General features: G+C 39.2%; 1 protein-coding gene across 1 annotated transcript in view; it reads right to left on the bottom strand.

The window, feature by feature from the left end:
* LRP1B (LDL receptor related protein 1B) overlaps nt 1-20,643 on the bottom strand; it is a gene marked incomplete at both ends in the record, with an annotated part of 618,484 nt that overhangs the window by 259,595 nt on the left and 338,246 nt on the right. Inside the window, one exon of the mRNA XM_084209463.1 lies at nt 1,425-1,587. Coding sequence (XP_084065589.1) covers nt 1,425-1,587 — 163 coding nt within the window. The remainder of the gene's footprint in view (nt 1-1,424; nt 1,588-20,643) is intronic.

Below are 20,643 nucleotides of genomic sequence, written 5' to 3'. Positions count from 1 at the left end.
ATGCATGCTGATAAAATTGTCCACACTGTATTTTCACCACAAAATAAATGGAGATTGCCTAATAAGAATAAGAAACAGTGTAAAATAGCAGGGTCACTTGTGGCCTTTCCCACAGGCCAGCACTTCCCTCTCCCCACTCCTCACCTTGCACGTGGCTCTGAGCAGCAATGGTTTGTAGCCAGCAGGTAACAATTGAAATCTTTCATTTTTCTGTCCCTCCTCACAAAACCAAAGGCTTGGGCACAATTCCTACATCCCTGACAGTTAAGATTAGCTAATGACAAGCTTTGGATTCATCCAGTAAATCCAGCAAAGAATATACAAGTAAAGGCATAGAAAAAAAGGCTGCTGTCAGCAATTTTGAAAGCTTCGAGTTCCTTCAGATCAGAACTTGCAGAAAATCAATTTCTACATGAATTTTTATTTTTCTTTTTAAACAACTCTGCAGTCAGATCAAGTCAAGCTTACCATCTGCTGCAGAGAGAAATACAGCTATACCCAAGATCACATTATCAAACTTCTTTGTAAACTTTACATGCAAGCTGTTCCTGTCAGAATTGAAGTCATTGTGATAATGCTTCTTAATATTCGTTCAGGCTTTAAATAAAGACTGACAAAAGTCCACATATGGATGACAAGCTGTTCTACTGTAAATATTTTTGTATTTGTTGAGAAGGGGCTTATGGCAGTTTAGGACATATTCCATCAGGGATTTTGGTCTGAAGTATTTACTGACTAATAAAAACAAGGTAAAATCCTTGCTCAAAACCATTACCAAAATTTAGTTATAAATTAATTTGATCCTATTCCTACTCCTATTAAGCAATGCTTTTACATCATTATTGCTTAAAAACTTTTCCCAGCTGGTGGATGTTATAAATTGGAGGACATTTAGTACTCTGTATTTTAAGCAAGGTTTCATTCCCAACTGGCACTGAATGTAGTTATCTGTGGAACAGAAAATGGTAATTTTACCATTAGAGCTGACCCTCTAAAGCACAGTAAAAATTCTTCCACTTTTTTTTTGTGTAAATAAGCTCAGCAAACTCATATTCCTGTAAATGAGGGGATAGAGCATAAAAATCCTTCAAAAATTCCTTTCCCACATAGTTGAGCTAGAAGCACAACTTATAGAAAAGCAAACAGAAAAGCAAATGTTGTGACAAGTAGGGATTAAATTGCTTTCTCAGTTTTGATTCCATTTTGAGAAGTCACAAGGCACATGCTGCAATAATCATTGCAATTAACACAGTTAACTATTTGCTCCAAGTTCATTACACATTACTGCTTTAGTACAGCAACTATGCAAGAAACTCAACACAGCAAAGGAAAAATAGTTATTAAAACACCTGCATGGAACAGATACATGATGTGCAGTCACAGACTCATGTGAAATAAACCCCAGTGCAGAGAAAGAGCCTTACCCTGATGTTGGATCAACAGCTATGGCCTTGGGGTTGCTCAGGTCCAGCTCGATGAGGGTCACACACACTGAGCCATTCTGGCTGCAGACAAAGATCCTGTCACTGACGTGATCCACAAAGTAAAAATTCCCCGTGATCCAGTCCATTGCTATTTGCTGCACATCTGCCAAAAAAAAAAAAAAAAGAAAGAAAAAGGAGCTCAGGAGTGCAGTTTCAATCCAAGTAAGCCAGTGCTGGCTGCTCTGCCAGCAGATGCTCCACTCACTTAAAGATCTCCAGCTGCTTTGCATCTATTACAGGGTTTCTAATAAGGAATCCAATCCTCAATACACAAATACAGGTTGGGGAGAATTTTTCCCTTGTTAAGTACAGACATCCAAGTGCAACCACGGTGGTTTGAAAGATACCACAGTGGTTTTGAGCTCTGTTAAATATTTTCCAGTCTGTCATTGTGATTTTTTTGTGGTCTCCTCAGAAGCAGCAGCACTGAATGACAGTGCACCTGTGAAACAGCTGGAACACTGGTGGTGCCTGCTTGCTGGGGAAGGCAGCTCTGAAGTCACCCAGATTCTGGATTTAGTGTTCCAGGATGTCTGCCAGACCCCATTGGTAAAGCTTAAAGAAATTTGTTGGTTATATTTGAAGAGGACTAAAAGTGACCAGAAATAAATAAAATGTGATATGCACGTCTAAAACCACGTTATCTGTTCGTTCATTTTCATTTAAAACACTTTTTTCTTGTAGTTCTGGGGTATCTGGATGCTGCTACATTTCTGATAGTTGCCACAAGTAGCATTGAGGTAAATTTTTCTGTGGTTATATAGAGACATTCACAAACAACCAAGTTTTCCTTCTCAGGACTCTGGCAGCTCCACAGCACCCTAACACAGATGTTCCCTCCTTTCTTTTCTTTGTGGGATCCTGGAACCACCCTCTGTAAATGCCTTATAAATCCTCCATTTTTCTTATAAATCAGCTGACCTTCCATTGCACTACCGTAGAGTAAGCAAAAGTACAGAGAAGTGCAAAGAACATAACTTTATAAATTTCATTTAGCTAAGATTTCTTTTCCTCCTCTTCTTATTGACAGTATTGTATTGATTCCACTCTGTAGGACAGAATTAGTTATTCTTTAATAACAAATACTGCAATTAATAGAAAAATATATCCTGTTAAATGTTTTCAATGATCAATATCAATGATATTTTAATTAAAAAATTCAAATATGCTTATTGTATTACACTGCTTTCAAAACAGTGCTAACATAAGCTGAGATTCTGTCATGATAGAAGAAGCCAGAAGTGATAAAATATCATTACACAGAAAAACTGTTTGGTTTTGTTTTTTTTTTTTTACTTTTAGTTTTCTGTATATTTATAATTCTTCAGCTGGGGGATTTTTAGGTTTGCTTTCAACAGTCCAAAAAAGAAAAAAAAAAATTGCTTCCATCACATCCACACTGCACTGGAGAGTAGTAAGTAAATTTGATTGAACAAAAATTGTATTCATTGAGTTTTTGATGATAACTCAGGGCTTATGAGCCTTGTACTTAAAACAGACATGGAAGTTCACTTATTGTCCTTCAAAGTGCAGGTAACTTAAATAAGATTTACTCAGTGAAACACCAGGAACACCAACTGTATCCCACCTCAGCCACCCCATTACACACTTCACTGCTGTCTTCTGTCTCTCCCATTCCTGCCCTTCCACTACTCATTTCCCTTTTAATTCAAAGGGAATATTGTGCCTGATAAGTCCTATTACCAAGATCTGCTGAGCCAGAATAGAGAAATGCTCCATTTAGCCCAATATCCAAACTCCAGAGAAAGCCAATGTCTGATGCACTGTGAGATATGTGAGCACTGATATATTTCAGACAATAGGAAGAAACCAATTTTTTTTTCTCCTCTCTTTTTCCAAACAAAATATATGACATGCTTTTAAAAATGCCAGAAGAAAACTCTGTGCCTGTGGAAATCAGTAATAGTTAAAGCATTTTCAGTGTGCCTGCTTACCATTTTCTAAAGTTGGATTTGTGGAATGAAAAAAATTTATGGTTTACTGATTCAGGGAGACTTTTGAAAATTGCAGATAAGCTTCTGTGTAACAGAAGCATTTCAGAAAATATTGTTTAAATGGGACAAAAGGTACAAAAGGGATCCAATTTCAAACATTTGTAGAAATAAAACTAGTAATTAAATTCCTGCAATGAGAGCTCTAGAAGATTGCTGTACACTGGCAAGTGGATGAAAAAGAACAAGGTTAAGTAGCAGCCTGTTGGAGGAGTTTTTCTTATTGTGTGAAAAATGTACCTATTATGAGATAAAAGTGATATATATATATGTGAAAGGCACGTCACACACAGGTTATTGGATTTGCTAACAGAGCAATACTTACAGTTATAAAATGTTTGCTCTGTTCTTTCCTTAGGTTTTTGGTAACATGTCACAAGAAATTGCACCAAACCACTTGGGGTTTTTTTTTTTGTGAAAACCAAGAATAATTTGTTCAAGGTTGTATTAGGGATAACCATTTGCATTAGGCAGTTAAAACTGAAACATTCCAGGAAAAGTGAGAAATCCCAAAGCAATACCACACCATAAACATTGTGTTAAACAGCATTAGTAGCTGTGAACATTTATTTATGCAAGTTTCCTGCCCAGCAGGGTTTGGGAAGGGCATGGAGCTCCCAGCAGCATGGGCTGTTGGAGAGGTTTAGGCTAATTCAAACTGCATTCCTTGTAAAGCTGATCTTTCCAGAGCATCTCATGTTTCATCACTTTTATCACAGAGTTTCCAGATTAATTCACAGTAATTTTCTTCACAAGAACAGACTGCCAGACATGTCCTGAATAGAGGGTTTAAAGAAACTGAAAGAGTTAAAAGTTTGGCTAGATTTAGTTAGGGAGGGGAGAGAAACAACTAAGAGTATAGCAAGAAGAAATAGTAAGGGATAGTTAATTCTTAGCAGATGGAATAGTAAAGGCTGAGATATAAATCATGTATTTAATGTGTTTAAAGAAGCAGGATAGGATGTGCATCTAATTGTGAAAAAGAAGAGGACCATGGCCTGCACCTGGGCCCTGAAACTTGGGCTATAGAAGGGGTTCAAAGCCTGCCAACAAGGCAACAGGAAAGGTCACTTAACCATTTCAGAATGCATTTCACAGCCCATGACCCATTTCAGAACCCCTGACCCATTTCAGAACCCATCCACCTATTGGAGGTGAGGGACTGCACAAGTGTGAAGGAACTTTGGGCTCATTTAAATACATTTTAATGCTAAACAAGGGTAGGTGGGGTTGGGTAATGAATATGTATTAGGTGTTTTGGGAATTATATGAATATGTAAGACTTTTTTAGATCAATAGAGAGCCACAGCCTGTGATTCTTTGCACGTGCTTTTGGAAATTGTTCCACTTGTGCCTGGCACTGTAATAAACACACCATTTTTCAACTTTAATTAAAGTGTCATTTGTCTGTGCTTCAGTCCTCCTATGCAAAGAACACTTCCCTCCAAACCAGCCCATCACTGTCCTCAGCAATTCATGTGGGCACTGAGCCCATTTGGCATTTCTGTGTTGGGGGCACCATTGATCTGCTCTGGGCTTGCTCTCTGTTCCTGCCCCCCGCGTTGGACACATCCACCTTCTCACCAGAGAAGTTTGTAAAGAATTGTCCCACTCCCCCCAAAAATTAAATTCTACATGAGAAATCCCCTCATCTGGCAGAGGATGGGTTGTGTGAATCCCTTTTTATCTCTCTGCATGAAGCTGCTGGGAATGGCTCCCCAGCTATCACACCAGCTGCACCCACTGCAAACCACTGAGGAAGGGCTCTGGTTGAACTGGGGACTTAGAAAATATACATAGAACTTTTTGTACTCAAGAAGCGCCTGCATTCATTTCATGCCTATTTCTGGATTCATATTTAAACCCCACTATGTGAAGATGTCTGGTCCACTCACATCTTTAAAGTAATTAATCTTTTTTTCTTTCATTCGCACGGTTTCAGAAGTCTCTAAAAAGAAATGTTTCCCCTTGAAAACACACATATTTATTCAGAGCAATCTTCTATATAGTTCTGAGGGTTTTTCCTATATTAATAACAGTTTCCTTGGAGCATTTCTGCCAAATGTGATCATCTTTCCTTTATTACTTTCTAAAAACTAGGATTTCCTCTTAAGGACTTCATAAAGAATAGTTAAGACAGCATATAGGTTAAATTCTGCTTTACTTAATGACATTATGTGGACTGTGGGCACAGCAAAAATGTGTCTGGGAGTGAACTTTTCCTATGTCTTTTAAACACACAGACATCATTAGACCTTTAGAGAAAATAATAATTTCATATAAGGGTGGCTAAATCTTCAAAGGGTTCTGGAAATATATGTCTTATGGCCAATCCATAGTTTATGGAAATCAGAGAAAAATAGAATGGCTCTCTTCTTTTACTTTGATTTTCCAACATATATCTTGCATGAATTATTACATTTATTTCCATTTCAAATCAAGATTAGTACAAGACTTCAGATCTTCAGCAGAAGAGAGGCAAAAGCAGTGACATATTCTTGTATTTCTGTTACTGCTGTAATCAAGGATTCTGCTCATGCACCATCTATTAAAATCAGTATTATATTCACAGATTTCATTTTCCCCAGATATGGAAACAAAAACTATCAAGATTTTTCCTGTTAAAAGCTTCAGTATAAACATTCTTTGTTTTTAATGTAAGAACTGATCTGAGCAAACTACTCAGTGGAATTCTGGAGTTGTTGGACTATTTTTGAAAAACTTCTGAGTGAACTGGGGAATGATTTTGAATGAAATGTAATTAAAATTTGAAATATTCCCTGAACTCTCCATATGTTTCTAGTCAATGATGAAAGAGATGGACCATTTCTCACTATTTTAAGGGAAAGAACTTAGCTTCTACTGCCTTGTATAGTCAATTTTTCCTTAGTCTGGACATTCCTGACATGAAAACTCCCTCATATATGCATATATAAATCAGTATTGAGTTAATATTTAGATTTTCCCCATATTGATATATATTTTAAAACATATATTTGAAAGTGCTTAAAACAATCGTTGTTTTTCACATGGAAATTCTGGGAAGTTTTTTAAGTTTTTGTGTGTTTTTGTTTGTTTTTTCCTCTTTTTTTGAGTTTGTTTTGGTTTTTTTGTTTTTTATTGGTTTGGTTTGGTTCTTTTCAAAAATTGATTATAAAGGAAGAATTATTTTGATTGTTTTAAATTACTAATTTTTCTTCTATAACCCCTATATCTCCTGATTGCAATGTTCAAACTGGCATGGCCAGACTTAGTTTAATTTATTATCCAGTTAGAAAGAAAAAAAGAGATAAAATTATGTATTTATCAGGGAACAAACAAAATTTATTGCAAAGACCAGCAGAAAACCACTTGGGAATACTTTTAGCCTCCTCTGAGTAAAAAGCCAAGTTTGGAACAAGACAAGGAGCATCAAGTCTTCTTTTTTTTCCTCCAATAGCCAGTGATGGTGAGAGCAGGTAAGAAGTGTTGGATCACATAAATGACAAGCTGTGAAACCCTGCAGCATCACTGCCTTTGCTGTGCCACTCTTTTGACATTAATGCTCCTAATTAGCAGCCCAGACAGCCTTGTACTGACACTGTGCCTTGGGAACGTGAAGCTGGAATTCTGTCTGCAATGCCACTTAAAAAATATGATTTTTATTGAAGATGCCATCATTCAATAAGTCAGACACACTGGTGTCTCAACTTTTAACAGCCATGTCCAGAGTGATTATTACATAAGTTGAAAAGTGAAAAATCAAGTGAAAAATATCCATCCATCTTTTTCAAATTACTCATCCTCAAATATCTGATTCCTCTGAATTGAATCAGCCTTCGGAGATAATCTTTGTGAGAAGCACAATGAAGAACCTAAAATATAATAAATTTAAATAAGCACTTTAAAGCATCTAGACTTCAAGTTCCTCAAAAGAAGAGAAAGCTTTTCCTTTTCTTTGTGGAGTAAAAGCATTTCAATTTCAATCAATGTGGTTACTGACAAAAATATTGTTGGCTTTCTTTCAACCCTGGAGCATAAGATACTGCTGTAAAAACCTGTAACTGTGAACACTGAGACAATAGCATTTTCTCCAAGTTAAAGAATTTTCAAAAATATAAGAATAATCTAAATATTATGAATACTTAATGAAAGCATCCTGATGGCTCAGAAAGACACAAAGTCTCTCAGAGATGTGGTCGATTCAGACACTCTGAGATTCAGGGATTCAGCTTCCCAGCAGGTGCAGAAAAGAAAAATTCTGGGCATTTGGTGAGGAGCTGGAACAGGTTGTGGCTGCTCCTGGATCCCTGGAAGTGTCCAAGGCCAGGCTGGATGGGGCTTGGACCAGCCTGGGACAGTGGAAGGTGTCCCTGCCCTTGTCAGGGGAATGAGATGATCTTAGAGCTCTCTTTCAACCCAAACCAAACTGTGATTCCATAATTCTGCATTGGCTGAGGTGGAATATTCAGCAGGTACTGAGAGAGAAATGTGAAAGTGTGGCTTTAATAAACGTCCTTCTTCCACTGGGGATCCCAAAACCCAATATTGACAACAGTGATGACAACAACAATCATCAGCAACATCCTCCTCTGACAAATTCCCTGACACAGCGCTCAGTGGAAATGTGATGATGCCCAAGATATCTTTGTGCCTTTCTCAGGAATTTTACACCAAAATCTGGCCCTAAATTCTTAAGCATTCTTAAGCATATTACTTTTACTTTTGTTATAGAATGATTCTATCAGGAAATGCATGGGGCTTCTGGAATGAGTAAGATGAATGAACTTTCTGTTATTGGGCCCTGCATCACAGAGCTGGCTGTGATGCCAACGGGTTAAAGGAGCAAGGAGAAAGTGTGAAACAATTAAATAAGGGCCTTGTGAGTGGCTCTATCTTTTAATCCTGACTGCTAAGATTTTTACAGAGGGTGAATTTTCTGACATCAATCTGATGTCAGAAATAACTAAGAATAGCTGAAAACCATAACATTCCTAATTTCTGCATTGCTGAGTCTCAAACACATTGCCCAGCGATTGCAAACCTGTAATGGGGTCCCAGTGGCCCATGTACATGCTGAACAATAAAGACAGATTTATAGAGGTACATAGCTATAACAGCCTTATTTTTTTTTTCTTTTCAGCTGCACATTCAACAGCTTCTTATAAATCTAGCGAGACTGTAAATCAAACCCAGTTATTTACTCCAAAGCAGTTAAGTCACCCACTGTTAAAATTAAAGCATAATTCAGCTGCAACAGGCATCCCATCAGGCACGTGGCCTCGGAGAGCTGCTGTGGGGACACGGCCTGGCTGCTCCAGGCTGTGACATTCCCTTCCTCCAACCACCTCCCACCCCCCAGGACTGCCCCCTGCATGGGTTATGAACCCCATCAATCATCATCACACAACAATAAAGCCACTTAAAACGGTTTTTTCCACGCAGACAGGCTAATCAGCAGATGATTGCAATGCAAAGAGATGGCAATAAATATATGGAGTTGCTTTCACAATGCAAAGTATTTAAGGGAAATGATTTCCAGAGGAAGTTTGAATGGTTTAATACCAGAGGTAAGCAACAGTGCTTTGAGAAATGCTTTTTGGGGGATAATTGAGAAGTGAATAATGCCTGACAACTCTTTTCAAATGAGTTAGGGAACCCAGGAAAGGAAACTCACTCTGCACTTTTTTTGTAGAAGGCAACATTTGTCAGAGAACACTCATTCACAGGATCCAGATATGCTGTAGGTTCTTGCAGGCACCATGCAGGCCTGAATCCTGTAGGATGATTTCATCTGCTGCCCACTCTAGTTGCTGTTGGCAATAAATGGTCTAGCCAATGTGAAATGCAGGATATGCCATGACCCACTGGTGTAAACCATTCCCAAAGGACATTACTACGCTTGGTTTTAATCAGAAGCTAATACTGACCATAGAGTATTTAATTTTGTTGTACAGACCCATTCACATTGGGCACAAAAGTCTTTGTTTTCATTTCAAACCACAAAAAAAACCCCAAAAAAACCAAAAAAAAAAACCCAAAGACAACCCAACCAATCAAAAAAAACCCCAACAAACCACCAACCAAAAATACCCAACTTTATTGCTAAAATAAATAGAACTTGCTTTTTATATAATTAAAATCTGCATACAGAGGCCATTTCAAATCCAGCTTGAGAATTACAACTTAGACAACCTAAAAATATTCCCAATATTAAAATATATGACCTGTATGTTTGCAAACATACACCTCATTTCTCCACACAGTATTTTGGAAACAAAACCCTATCATGTACTTTACTAGATAAAAAGCCTCATTTTTGGGGTTGCTAAGGAAAGGAAAAAAATGCTTCTTTTATTAAAGACATTGAGTTTTTTTCTTCATCTTTTCCTTTCCCCCTAGCAGAGGGATCATCACACCATGCCATCAGCAGGCTGGCACTCCTGCAAAACTCTGAAACCACTGCTCAGCACCTACAAAAGTCATCTGAGAAAAACAAACAATAAAAACCCTTCCTGCCTACCAATGCTGCCAACAGATAATAATAAATGTATCCCATGTAAACATTACCTCATCCTCCCTTTCTCCCTCTCTGTCCTTTTCTCTTTTTTTCACCCCTTTATTACATATTTTCAATATAAGAATAGTAACCTTTGAGGAGAAGACAGTTATTCATTACATGTGACCTCACCAACAAGACAGACAACTGCCCAGACTTAAAATATTGACATTGTTACTGCACTTAAAAATAATATAAAAAATTCCTTGTGAACTTATTTCCAGTAATATAAGAAATAAAAATAAAACATGGCTTTAGATTTATACATAAATTATTTTTCCATCCATTTTCAACCAGACATTGGGCCACTGCTTCTTTTGTTGTTGTTTATTTATTTCTCTCATCACCCCAAGAGTGTTGTTATTGGCCTACCTGAGCATTATCTTAAACCAGAATGGCACCATAGATCCCATTAAAAGTCTCATAAATCACTCACACAGCCAGTGCTTCCAGAAATATGACTCCAACTCAATGTGCTTATATGTCAGAGCCTGACCTTTGCTTTCAGAAGGCTTCCAGCCCTTCCCAAAACTGCCCACCCCAGGAAGATGAGAGCCCCTAATCCCTGCTCACAACCCCTGAAGCTCCAGGTACCTTGTGCCAACTACTTGTGTATCCCCCAGCATTTCAGGTGTTAAACCTCACAGTGTCTGTTATTCTCTGTATTCACAGAATGACCAGGTTGGAAGAGACCTCCAAGATCATGGGGTACAACCCATGCTCCAGCACCCCAACTCAGCCCTGGCACCCAGTGCCACATCCAGGCTTTGTTAAACACCCCCAGGGATGGGGACTCCACCACCTCCCCAGGCAGCCATTCCAGAACTTTGTCACTTTTTCAATAAAAAGCTTTTTCCTGATGTCCAACCTGTATTTCCCTTGACATATTCTACATTTAGAGGGGAAAAGACAAAACACAGCATATTGCCTTTTTTCCTACATTACTGCTCCTTTCATGTAAGCAGTAAAAACAAATTGTCCCAACCCGTGCAAAGTGCAGAGGAGAGACACAGATCTGCACTGCACTCTCTCCCTGTCCCCTTGGATTCCTCCTAGCAATAATTATCACTCATTAAAGTTTTGCCTGCCCTGATGTGAGCCCACTTCTGTGCTGGGGGATCCCACAGGCCATGGTGTGACACTGAGTGGGGCAGGAGCTCAGCCCCAGGTGCTCCTGAGACCCTGCAGCCTGCAGCAGCCCTGCTCTGCAGAGCACAGATCACAATGCATTCACAGGCTGTCAGAAAATACATTTTCTATTACTCCATCTTACTTGAGTTGCCTTTTCTCACTGGGTTTGTTTCTGAAGGTAATGCAGGGGTTGTGGCTGTTTAAAACAAATCTGAATTCTGCAACCAGTTGTACAGACCCAGTGACAAAACAATATCACCTCTGAAGAGCCTTAAAAGGAAAGTACATATTTTCAGTATATGCACAGGGAAAAGGCACTAATGTTTTATAACACATTATACTTATCTCCTTATATATCAATAGAAAAAACTCCCCAAAATTAAAAAGTGTGATAATGCATTTAAGTAAAAGAGCAATAAATGACACTCAAGACAAGTCCCAAATTACCAAAAAGAGCAGGATGCCCTGAACTGTCATTTGTGGCACAGATCCCCACTCACTCCTCAGTCAGCTCATTATTTTTGCTTACACAGTGTGACAGCAATGTTATGGAATTACACATGCACAGAGAACCCAAACTTTGTCCCCAGCTCAGAATTGTCACAGTGGGTGCCTGGCCCAGCACACAGAGTGGCAGCTGCTGAGTGACATGCTGATAACACTCAGGGCATCCATTTTATGCAAGCAAACTGACCCTTTGCATATCCTGTCCTTATCATTTCACTGCTTACAATGGTTCCAACACTTTCTTTTCCAGAACAAAGAAAATCAGATTTGGCCTCTAGCAAAAGTGATCTACTTCAGATGGAGCATTTGTTGCATGTAATTTGTCAGTTTTGGAAACATGCTTCACTCAGCTATTAAAAATGTGCAAGAAAAACCAAGATTTTATTATATTGAACTCGATTGACAAATAGTGAAAAGGACAAACTTTGTTGTTACACTTTATTTATTCCATGATGCTGACACCACCCATAATGTTTTCAGCATTTCAAGTTCTACTCCAGAGCTGAAGTCACAAGAAAGTTCTAAATAAATTTGTTTCATTCCTAGTAAAAATCCACAATTTTAGGTATTGACAACGAAACAAATATTTCCAAGGTCTGGAGATATTATTCATTGAGCCAGTCATTGCTTCTGCCACTCAAAGGAGTTAAAAACTGAAGAAAGCAATCCTATATTAAATCCCCACAATCAGATGGAGGTTTTAATTTGTCATGTCCATCACAATCTAAATAATAATCACAACTTTGCAAAATATGCAATTCATCTTTTTGTAAGGGCTCCTGATAAAGTGACAAGGAAAGAACGAGCCCTTGATTTATTCTGAAACACACAAACTTTTTGGTGTTTCTCTGCACAGACTCCAGCCCAGCACAGAAATACCCAGGCTGCTGTGAGTACAGAAAGCAGATTAGGCAGGAGTTTAAGGTGCTGTAGCAGCTGGTTTGAATTTCATCACATATGCAGCTTCTCTGTCAGATTTGCTTGCATTCATGCAGTTATTCATTGTTATTCCTTCCTGAAAGGCATGCTCTCTTTTTACCCTTTTCCCTGCAGTAGAACAAAGCATCAGATCAAAACCTGAGTTTCCAACAGCGATTTCCAGAGGCCGCAAGTTTGATCAGGAGTTGCATATTTGTGATTTTTGTCTATGAATCTTTTCCTTGCATAAGACACATAAACTGATCTTTATTTCCTTTTTTTTTTTCCTTTTCCTGCTGCTTCCCCAAGATTTACAGCAGGTGGAATGTGTGGTTCAGCTGTGCCATCCCCTGTGGGTCACCTCCCTGCAGACTCAGATCTCTGTGTAGCACAGAGAATTCCTAACCCTGCTCAGGATCATTGCTAACAAAATACTGCTCCCTCATGGCTTTAGCTACTGATAAATCCCTCTTTGGGATGGACTTTGGTCTGCAATTGCTCAAGTGCTTCTTTTTTTATATCTAAACATGGTTTCAGTTATGATGCTGGATGGAAACAAACCATATTTTGGAGTTTATAGTTTTTATGTCCCCTTTGCTCCTATAAAGGTAAAAGTACTTTTAAAGAAGACAAAGACTTTTTAAAGTTTCCTGCAATGTTGGTCTGTGCCTCAGGAAAAATCTTTAGGAGGCAGAACAACTCATTAAATGACACACTCCAAAGTGCATTATGAAAAAGAAAAAAAGCCCAAAACCAAGAATTCTTGACTTCTTCATTTGACTTCAGTGGAGTATTTTAGTTTTTTTATGAAATCTGAATTAAATATTTGCATTATTAAATAAATATCTGTGTGGTGAATTTGCTGTCAATTAGTCTAAATGAAGCAAACTTGGTTAGCAATGTATGTGACTTGCATTTACAAAGATATTTTACCCCTCAAGAAAACAACCACTGGCTAAATCATGAGAGATATGAAATTTATAGAGACCATAATAGAGTAGCAGTAGAAAGCAAAAAAAGTTATGCATATGTAATTAGCACACAGAAATATTAATAATTTATTTTATTGCCATTAAGAAAGTTTCCAAGAGTGCATTTGAAGACTCAAGTCCATAAACAATTTTACTGAAATGGGCAGCTGACAAGTGTTTGCCTCTTCTTTATCTCCTATATCTCTCCTCACTGGAAAAAAAGGCAGGAGAAAAGCTCCTGGGAATACTGAGGAAACGTGGGATAATTCCAAGAACAGCTCAGTGGCTACCAAGTAAGGAACAAAATGAAGCCAACGTGGTGCATGTGGATGTCAAAGTTTTATGGAAAAATGTGAGTCTAATCCCATAAAATATGCAATAATTAATGCAACATTTCAGGAAAAATAAATGACTTGTGAATATAGTTTTGTACTTCACTCCTGTTGTATATGAAGATAGAAGTGCTTTTGGAAAATATTCACTACAAAACTGTGATTTACATTAGCAGGAACTGAGTTATCTACACATTACGTCTCTATAGTCCCCACATTTTTTTTTATTCTACCTTAAAACTCTTGTTAACAAAATCAAAAAGCTACTGTTTTACAAGCAGCATAATAATTCAATTTGACAGAGACAAAGAGCCCCTCAGAATTCTGACTGATAAAGATAAATTTACGTGGTTGCTGCTGCTTTGACACAAAAATCCTTATTTCTTTACAAAACCCTTCTGCTGCTGTGGGAGTTTGCTTCCTTGCTCTTGCATTTCCTCCCTGGTGCAAGAGCTTTTCTACCCAGGATGGGTTGGGATGTAAGACATAAAAAGATCCAGTCATGTGCCACTTTAGGACAACAACAAATCTGGAATTAAAGTCCAAAAATGGTGAGCTAAGAAATTGATAAAGCAGGGAAAAGGGATAATGACAATTCAGCATTGATAATTTTTGATCATTTTGCAGAGAGAGCATTCAGTAGACTGATCCAGGCAGAGCCTAGGAGTTTAGACAAGGAGAAAAAAATACAAAACAAAACAAAAGCAAACAAAAATTTGCACTGAGAAATACCATTGAGATAAGGCTTTTTATTTCCTGTACCCAGCCTGAGATGTAACTGTCCAGGACACCACTACTGAAAAGTAACTAAAAAACAGATATCATGCCAGCTTTGCCAGGAACAGAAGTCAGGCACGGGGTTTTGACCAATGTCAATGCAAGATCAATTGTGCAAAGCTCAAAAAATAATAACATCCCATCTCTGAAAATAAAAAAATCCATTTGTAGCAATTAACAGTCAGTTAATAAATAGCTCTGGTGTCAACAAGGACTAAGTGCAGATCTCCTAGCTTTGGAGGGAAATGCCACCAATTCAGGCTCTCTGCCATGGGAGCTTGGATCTCAAAGTGACACAACACAATGTCCTGGTGGCAATACTCAAAACACTAGAACAAATCCCAAGCCAGATGGAAAAGTCTGTACCTAAAAGATGCAGCAAAAGCAGGCAGATCCTTCACAGATAATGTTTAGAACCCCATCAGAGAAGAAAGGCCCTCTTAGGGTTTCAGCTGTACAGATTGTATCTTAACTTCTGTGCAAACACCATTGAGAATTGAGGAATGGACCTGATTATATGAATATTATTCATTAAAAAAGGATAATCCATTTGCAGTACACACCATAAAGGAGGATGTCCCAGTGATTGTGCTTGCTAGAGCAGAAAGGTTGAATGAAGAGATGACCTACCCTTATCCTTCCACTAACCCTGATAACCATCAAAAAAGCTGTGCAGGGCCAAAAATCAGCAAAGACAAGGAGCTAAAGAGGAGCACACTGATCAAAGGAAGCTTCTGTACAGGCCTAAGTCTCTAAAGGAGTTTTGGCATTACAGGGGACAGAAAAACTCTCAGGAAAAGGACAATTATCAGATAGCACCATTTCCTGCACTAAATAAAAGTCCATACCATGCTAGGAAAGCACCTTATTGAGGCTGTATCAAATCCTGGATCAAAAGTTCTGTAAGTTCAGGGACACCAGAATGAGGAATAAAACAGTTGCAAAGAAAGCATTTCCCATATCATGGAGCATGAAGTTTCAAAAAATATTTGGGCTCCAAATATCTGAAAGCATATGGAAATTAAAAACAAATGTAATCAGGAAAACATGAAAATCCCAACAGACACTGAGGAAAACACGAGGCAGACTCGGGAAAGATATACAGGACAGAGATGGAGCAAGGATGACCCAAGTGGATCAATCCTGGTTCCCTGTGGAGCATCACCAAGTTCCAGAGCCACAGCCTGTGCTGGAACCTGTGTGAGACAACATCCACGAGCCTCCTGGAAGAGGACATGAAAGACAAGGTGATGAGATCCAAGAAAAATGAGATTTCCAGAACAGCAATGAGGATGGGTGTCTTGAAGAACTGCAGGACTTTAGGAGACTGAATGGCTGGACAGTGAAAGGAGATGATAAATTCAAGCTGAATAAACAGTTAATGAGAGAAATGTCCTAGTTTTGTATATTTGCTCATGGCTCTCTATAGAGCACTTAAGAAGGAGATGTTGACACTATTAAAAAATTAAAAAGAGATGTTGACACTACTAAAATTATTAAAAATCTAAAGCCAAAAAGCCCACCTTTGGACAAAGAAAGTCCATTATCCCAAAAGCAGCACTTGACCAGTCTTCGCAGAAATGCAAGGACAGCAAAGCAAGATCAGCCAGAGCTTGAGAAGTCCACACTCAGGAAAATTATTCTGTGAAACTCCCTTAGGACACTCTTCTCACCTCCCAGTGGGGTCCCCATGACTGATTCAGGCACTCTGAACACTACAAGGTATAAATGACCTTTGTGAGGTATAAATGACCTTTTACATGAAACCTTCTCCTTTGTGCATCCTCAAGGCACATGGGCTGTCTATCACAGGAGGAAAAGCAAACCCACATCCTACAACTGTGTGACAGCTCTTAGTGCCTGTCTGGAGCCAAGTTTGGGGTAGGCTGTGTAGAAATAAACACTTTCCCCCAGATCTTCACAGTTTTGCTGCTGCAGAGCAAGCCAAACTTTGCTCTGATTTTCCATGAATATTCATGGCAGTTCACAGGAATTTCTGACAGGAACACCATCTCCAGTGCTTGGGGTTTCCTTCAGTCACTGAGCCTCATCAATGCCAAGGGAAATGACTGCAGCTTCTCTGAACACAGCAGTGTTTATGGATAATCACTGCTGAGCAGTGGTTTAGCTCAGGAGGTGGAGGAGCCATTAGGGGGATGAAAATCAGGGAAGGAAGCAGTAATGTACCCAAACAGACACTGCTGGCTTGTGGTCAGATTCCCTGGGCTCATTGTCTGGTGTTCTTCACTCACATCCAGAAAGAGGGAGATCCAAACAGCCAGCCTGGATTGTGCCCAGCAGGTCAAGTAGAAGGTTCTGGGTCCCACAAGCAGAGAGGCAAATCCCTCTCCCTCCAGAGACTCCAGGCCCTCCATACCCACCCCCTGCTCCCAGCCTTGGCTCCCAAGCTGTAGTAATTCAGTAAAAACTGAATTACTACAGAAGAAACAAGATGTTTCTCTTAATCCAGAGCAGTCCTGTCCAAACACAGCTGCCAAGAGAAAAGCCTGTGCCCCTTCCCAGGTGAGGTGTGATCAGCTGTGGGCACAAAGCACAGGTGGCAAAGCTGAGCATGGCACTGCAGCATCACTTGTGGTGTGCTGAGATAACTGAGTGCCAGGAAAAGCTGAATCAAACGTCAGCCAAGCGGAAAATATCATGCATCATCATTGAAGCATCGTCCCAGAAGAGATTTTGTTATATTCTGCAGAAGAATAGCAGCTAAACCCCAGGTTGTGCTGCCTGGCGCTGGTTTGTAGAGCATGAAAGGTGTGTGGAGCTTGTAAGGATGAAGACACAAAATGCCTCCTAAAATGAGCAAGAGGGGGATTCTTGCATCCAGAGGATGCTGTTCTGGCCACCTCTCAGCTCCCACACACAAAAAGCATTAATGTAAGACTGCACATCATGGGTTTGAAAGGGCAGAAAATTGGGAGATTTTCCACATTCATGCCATTAGAAAGAATTTTTGTTAGTTTGGGCCTAGATATATCAGTTTAAATAAATGATTGTTCCTGAAAGTCTCGCTGTTCTCACTGAAGTGGGCTGTGAGGTGTCAAGGAGCACCTCTGTCACCATGGACAGAGCTTGCACCAGCCTCCTTACAGGAAAATCACCTCTGAAAGCCCATTTGGCTCCTGCACTGCCTGCATAAAGCTTTTCCAAGAGGAAAAAATCCAGCTTCTATTCCAAAAACTTCTTGGTTTTAAAAAAACAAAGGTGAAACGATGTGACAATGCCTGGCCTTGGCTGAGACCAAAATGCTTGTGCTGATCCTGCTGTGCCTGCAGAAGCTGCCCTTATGTGAGGGGATAAAACTACTAAACAAGCCCTGGGATAATCAATATTTTAAGGGTGAAATTAGCCTAAATACTAAGCACAAGGGGGCATCTCTGGAGCAGCATCCTGTTCTGCAGAGCAAAAAACACCCAAGGGCAGGATCAGCCTCTCCTCAGCCTTTCCCCTTCTGCAGAGTGAGACACTGACCAAGCTCCCCAGTGCTTCAAAGGATCTGATTCCATCCCTCTGGGACTCATCCTCTCCAAAGTGAAGTCACATTGGACTCTTCTGAGGGTGAATGATGGGAACTAGAGGACTGTAATTTCCTTTCTTTTGTGAATCCAAAGCTTATGTTCAGTACCTGGAGCTGGTGCTGTATGACCCATCATGAAAATGAAGTCATTTTCATAGTCCCTGCTTTCCTAGATGGAGACTTTCATCTTTAAAGATGATCTGTATTCTTTGTTCCTAACTACAAGACTTACTTGCCTTCACTGGAGAAAACACTTTGAATAAATCTACTTCAAGCAGTCCCAATCACTTTGTATAACTGACTTTTCTAGCACTTTTTGTGTCAAATGCAGATTTTTTTTTCACTAACAAAATGATTAGAAGATTGGAAAAAAAAAGATAAATTCCAAAAACACTGCTAAGAAAGCTTTTTATGTTTTGGTTTTTTTTTTTCTTTTTTCCCTAGTACTTTTAGGAATAACCAATTTCACAAAACACAAAAGAAAACTTCCTATGAAGAACTGAATGTACAATTTTATGTGAATCACCCCACGGCCCTGACCATTTATTTGGCTTGAGCTGGCAGAAAATGCAATTAGACTAGAAAACATTTTCCTTGACAGAGTAACAAAATTAATTTGCCTCATCAGGTGTAGCGCTGTACAATGAAGAGAAACAGCAGAAATAACCTGACAGGTAACAGAAGGTGGAGCGAAGAAAAAGGAGAATTTAAAATGAAGACTCAATTTTGCAGCAGCCACAAGATTATCTGGCAAATATACCACGCCGAGCGACATGAGATTCCTGCCATGTCCTGGCAGGAATAACTCAAGGGGTGTCTCGAAGATCCTAATTAGGTGAACAAAAGCAAGTTTCATGCTGCTTCTCCCTCTGAGGAGACATGCCCAGACCATGGGGATTGATGCAGCTCCTCTGAGCAACACAACAGAAGTGTCTGTGGATGTGTGTGCTGGGGAAAAACACTCCCACAGCTCCATCTGGGAGAGAGTGCCAGTCAGAGCTCCCAGCTAAGTTGTTTTATTGAAGTCCCTAAGCACTACTTCCCAAATCAAAATCAAAGAAAAAGGCAAAGCAAGTCTCTACAGTCAGCTCATGTCCAAGGGAATTATTGTTCTTCATCTAAATTAGATTGAATGATTACCATGAAGTTTGAGAAGAATATTAGATACCACAAGCCGGTGTGTGCTGGCATTATGAAAAATGAGCAGCTCATTAATTCCAGCACTGTGTTCATTTCAAATCCATCCCAGGATTTTGCAAGCAGATGCAGAGCTGCAGATCTGGCCAGCACAGGATCAGAAATTCCCTGGACATGCAGGGAACAGAGGGACAGGAGCACAGGCTGGAAGGCTGAGATCCACTCTGATGGTGCAAACATCATGACAGAATGCACACACAGAGTTCAAAACAAAGCACATTTTGCCCAGGACTGTGGTTAATTTGATTTTTCTTGCTAAAAGGAAACCAAAATATCAATGGCTAGGTGAACTGAAAACGCACAGTGAAATACTACCACCATGATCTTTAGGGTATTTGATGTCTAAAGTATAAAAAGGCCTCAAAAATACACTTAAAACCCCTAAAAAAAAAAAAAAAAAACCAAAAAAACACACACAACAACTGAATAGAGGCAACAAAAAGAAAGCAAGAAAAAAAAACCTTGCAAATACTTATATTTATGCCTAGGATGAGAGTTCTCACTAAAAGTATACTCATACTCACAATGAATAGTGAATAAAAAGATCCACAGTATCCAAACCCTATTTTTGGAGAGATTTTTTTTAAAATTCAATTTACTATTATAATACATATAAAATTAGGAAAATAGACCCTTAAAAAAAGACCCTTGCCCTGCATCAATGAGCATACCTAAAAACTGCTATCTTGATAGTCCAAAGGACAATCCCAATGAAGAATTTATCATGTTTGCACCTCTCAGAGTTATAGTAAAATTTGTGGTTTAAATATTCCTGAACTCATGGTCAGAGGGTTTGAAATCCTTCCAGAGATATTCCTTGATGCACATCTCACCTTAAAAGGATTTTTCCAAAGCTTAGATCAAATTTTAGAACATCTCTGTGAAAGAGGAAGAAAATCCCCCCTTTTTTTTTTTCATTCCCTGCATGACATTTTGCAGTCTGTTCACATGCTAATGCTGATGCCTGGAAGAGAGGCTAGACAGAGTTAAAGGAATAAAGCAGGGATTTATTAAAAGGCCTTCAAGGATACACCTTGGGCAACACAAGAGCCCAGCCATGGCTACAGCCAAGATGGATTCCAAGTCATGAGTTTTCACACTTTGACAAATTTTGGGCCATTTCCATATTGGGGTCAAATGTCCAATATCAGCTTCAGGTTATGAAGTCCCATCCTCCCAGATTGCTCTCTTCAATTTGTTGGTCTTTACACTTTTTGGACATTTTTTGTAGTGGTGTTCTTGGC

Source organism: Fringilla coelebs (assembly GCF_963513975.1).
Source record: "Fringilla coelebs genome assembly, chromosome: 7".
In the NCBI taxonomy this organism is placed as follows: Eukaryota; Metazoa; Chordata; class Aves; order Passeriformes; family Fringillidae; genus Fringilla; species Fringilla coelebs.
The sequence above is the reverse complement of the archived record's forward strand: the minus strand, read 5'-3'. Positions and strand labels throughout refer to the sequence as shown.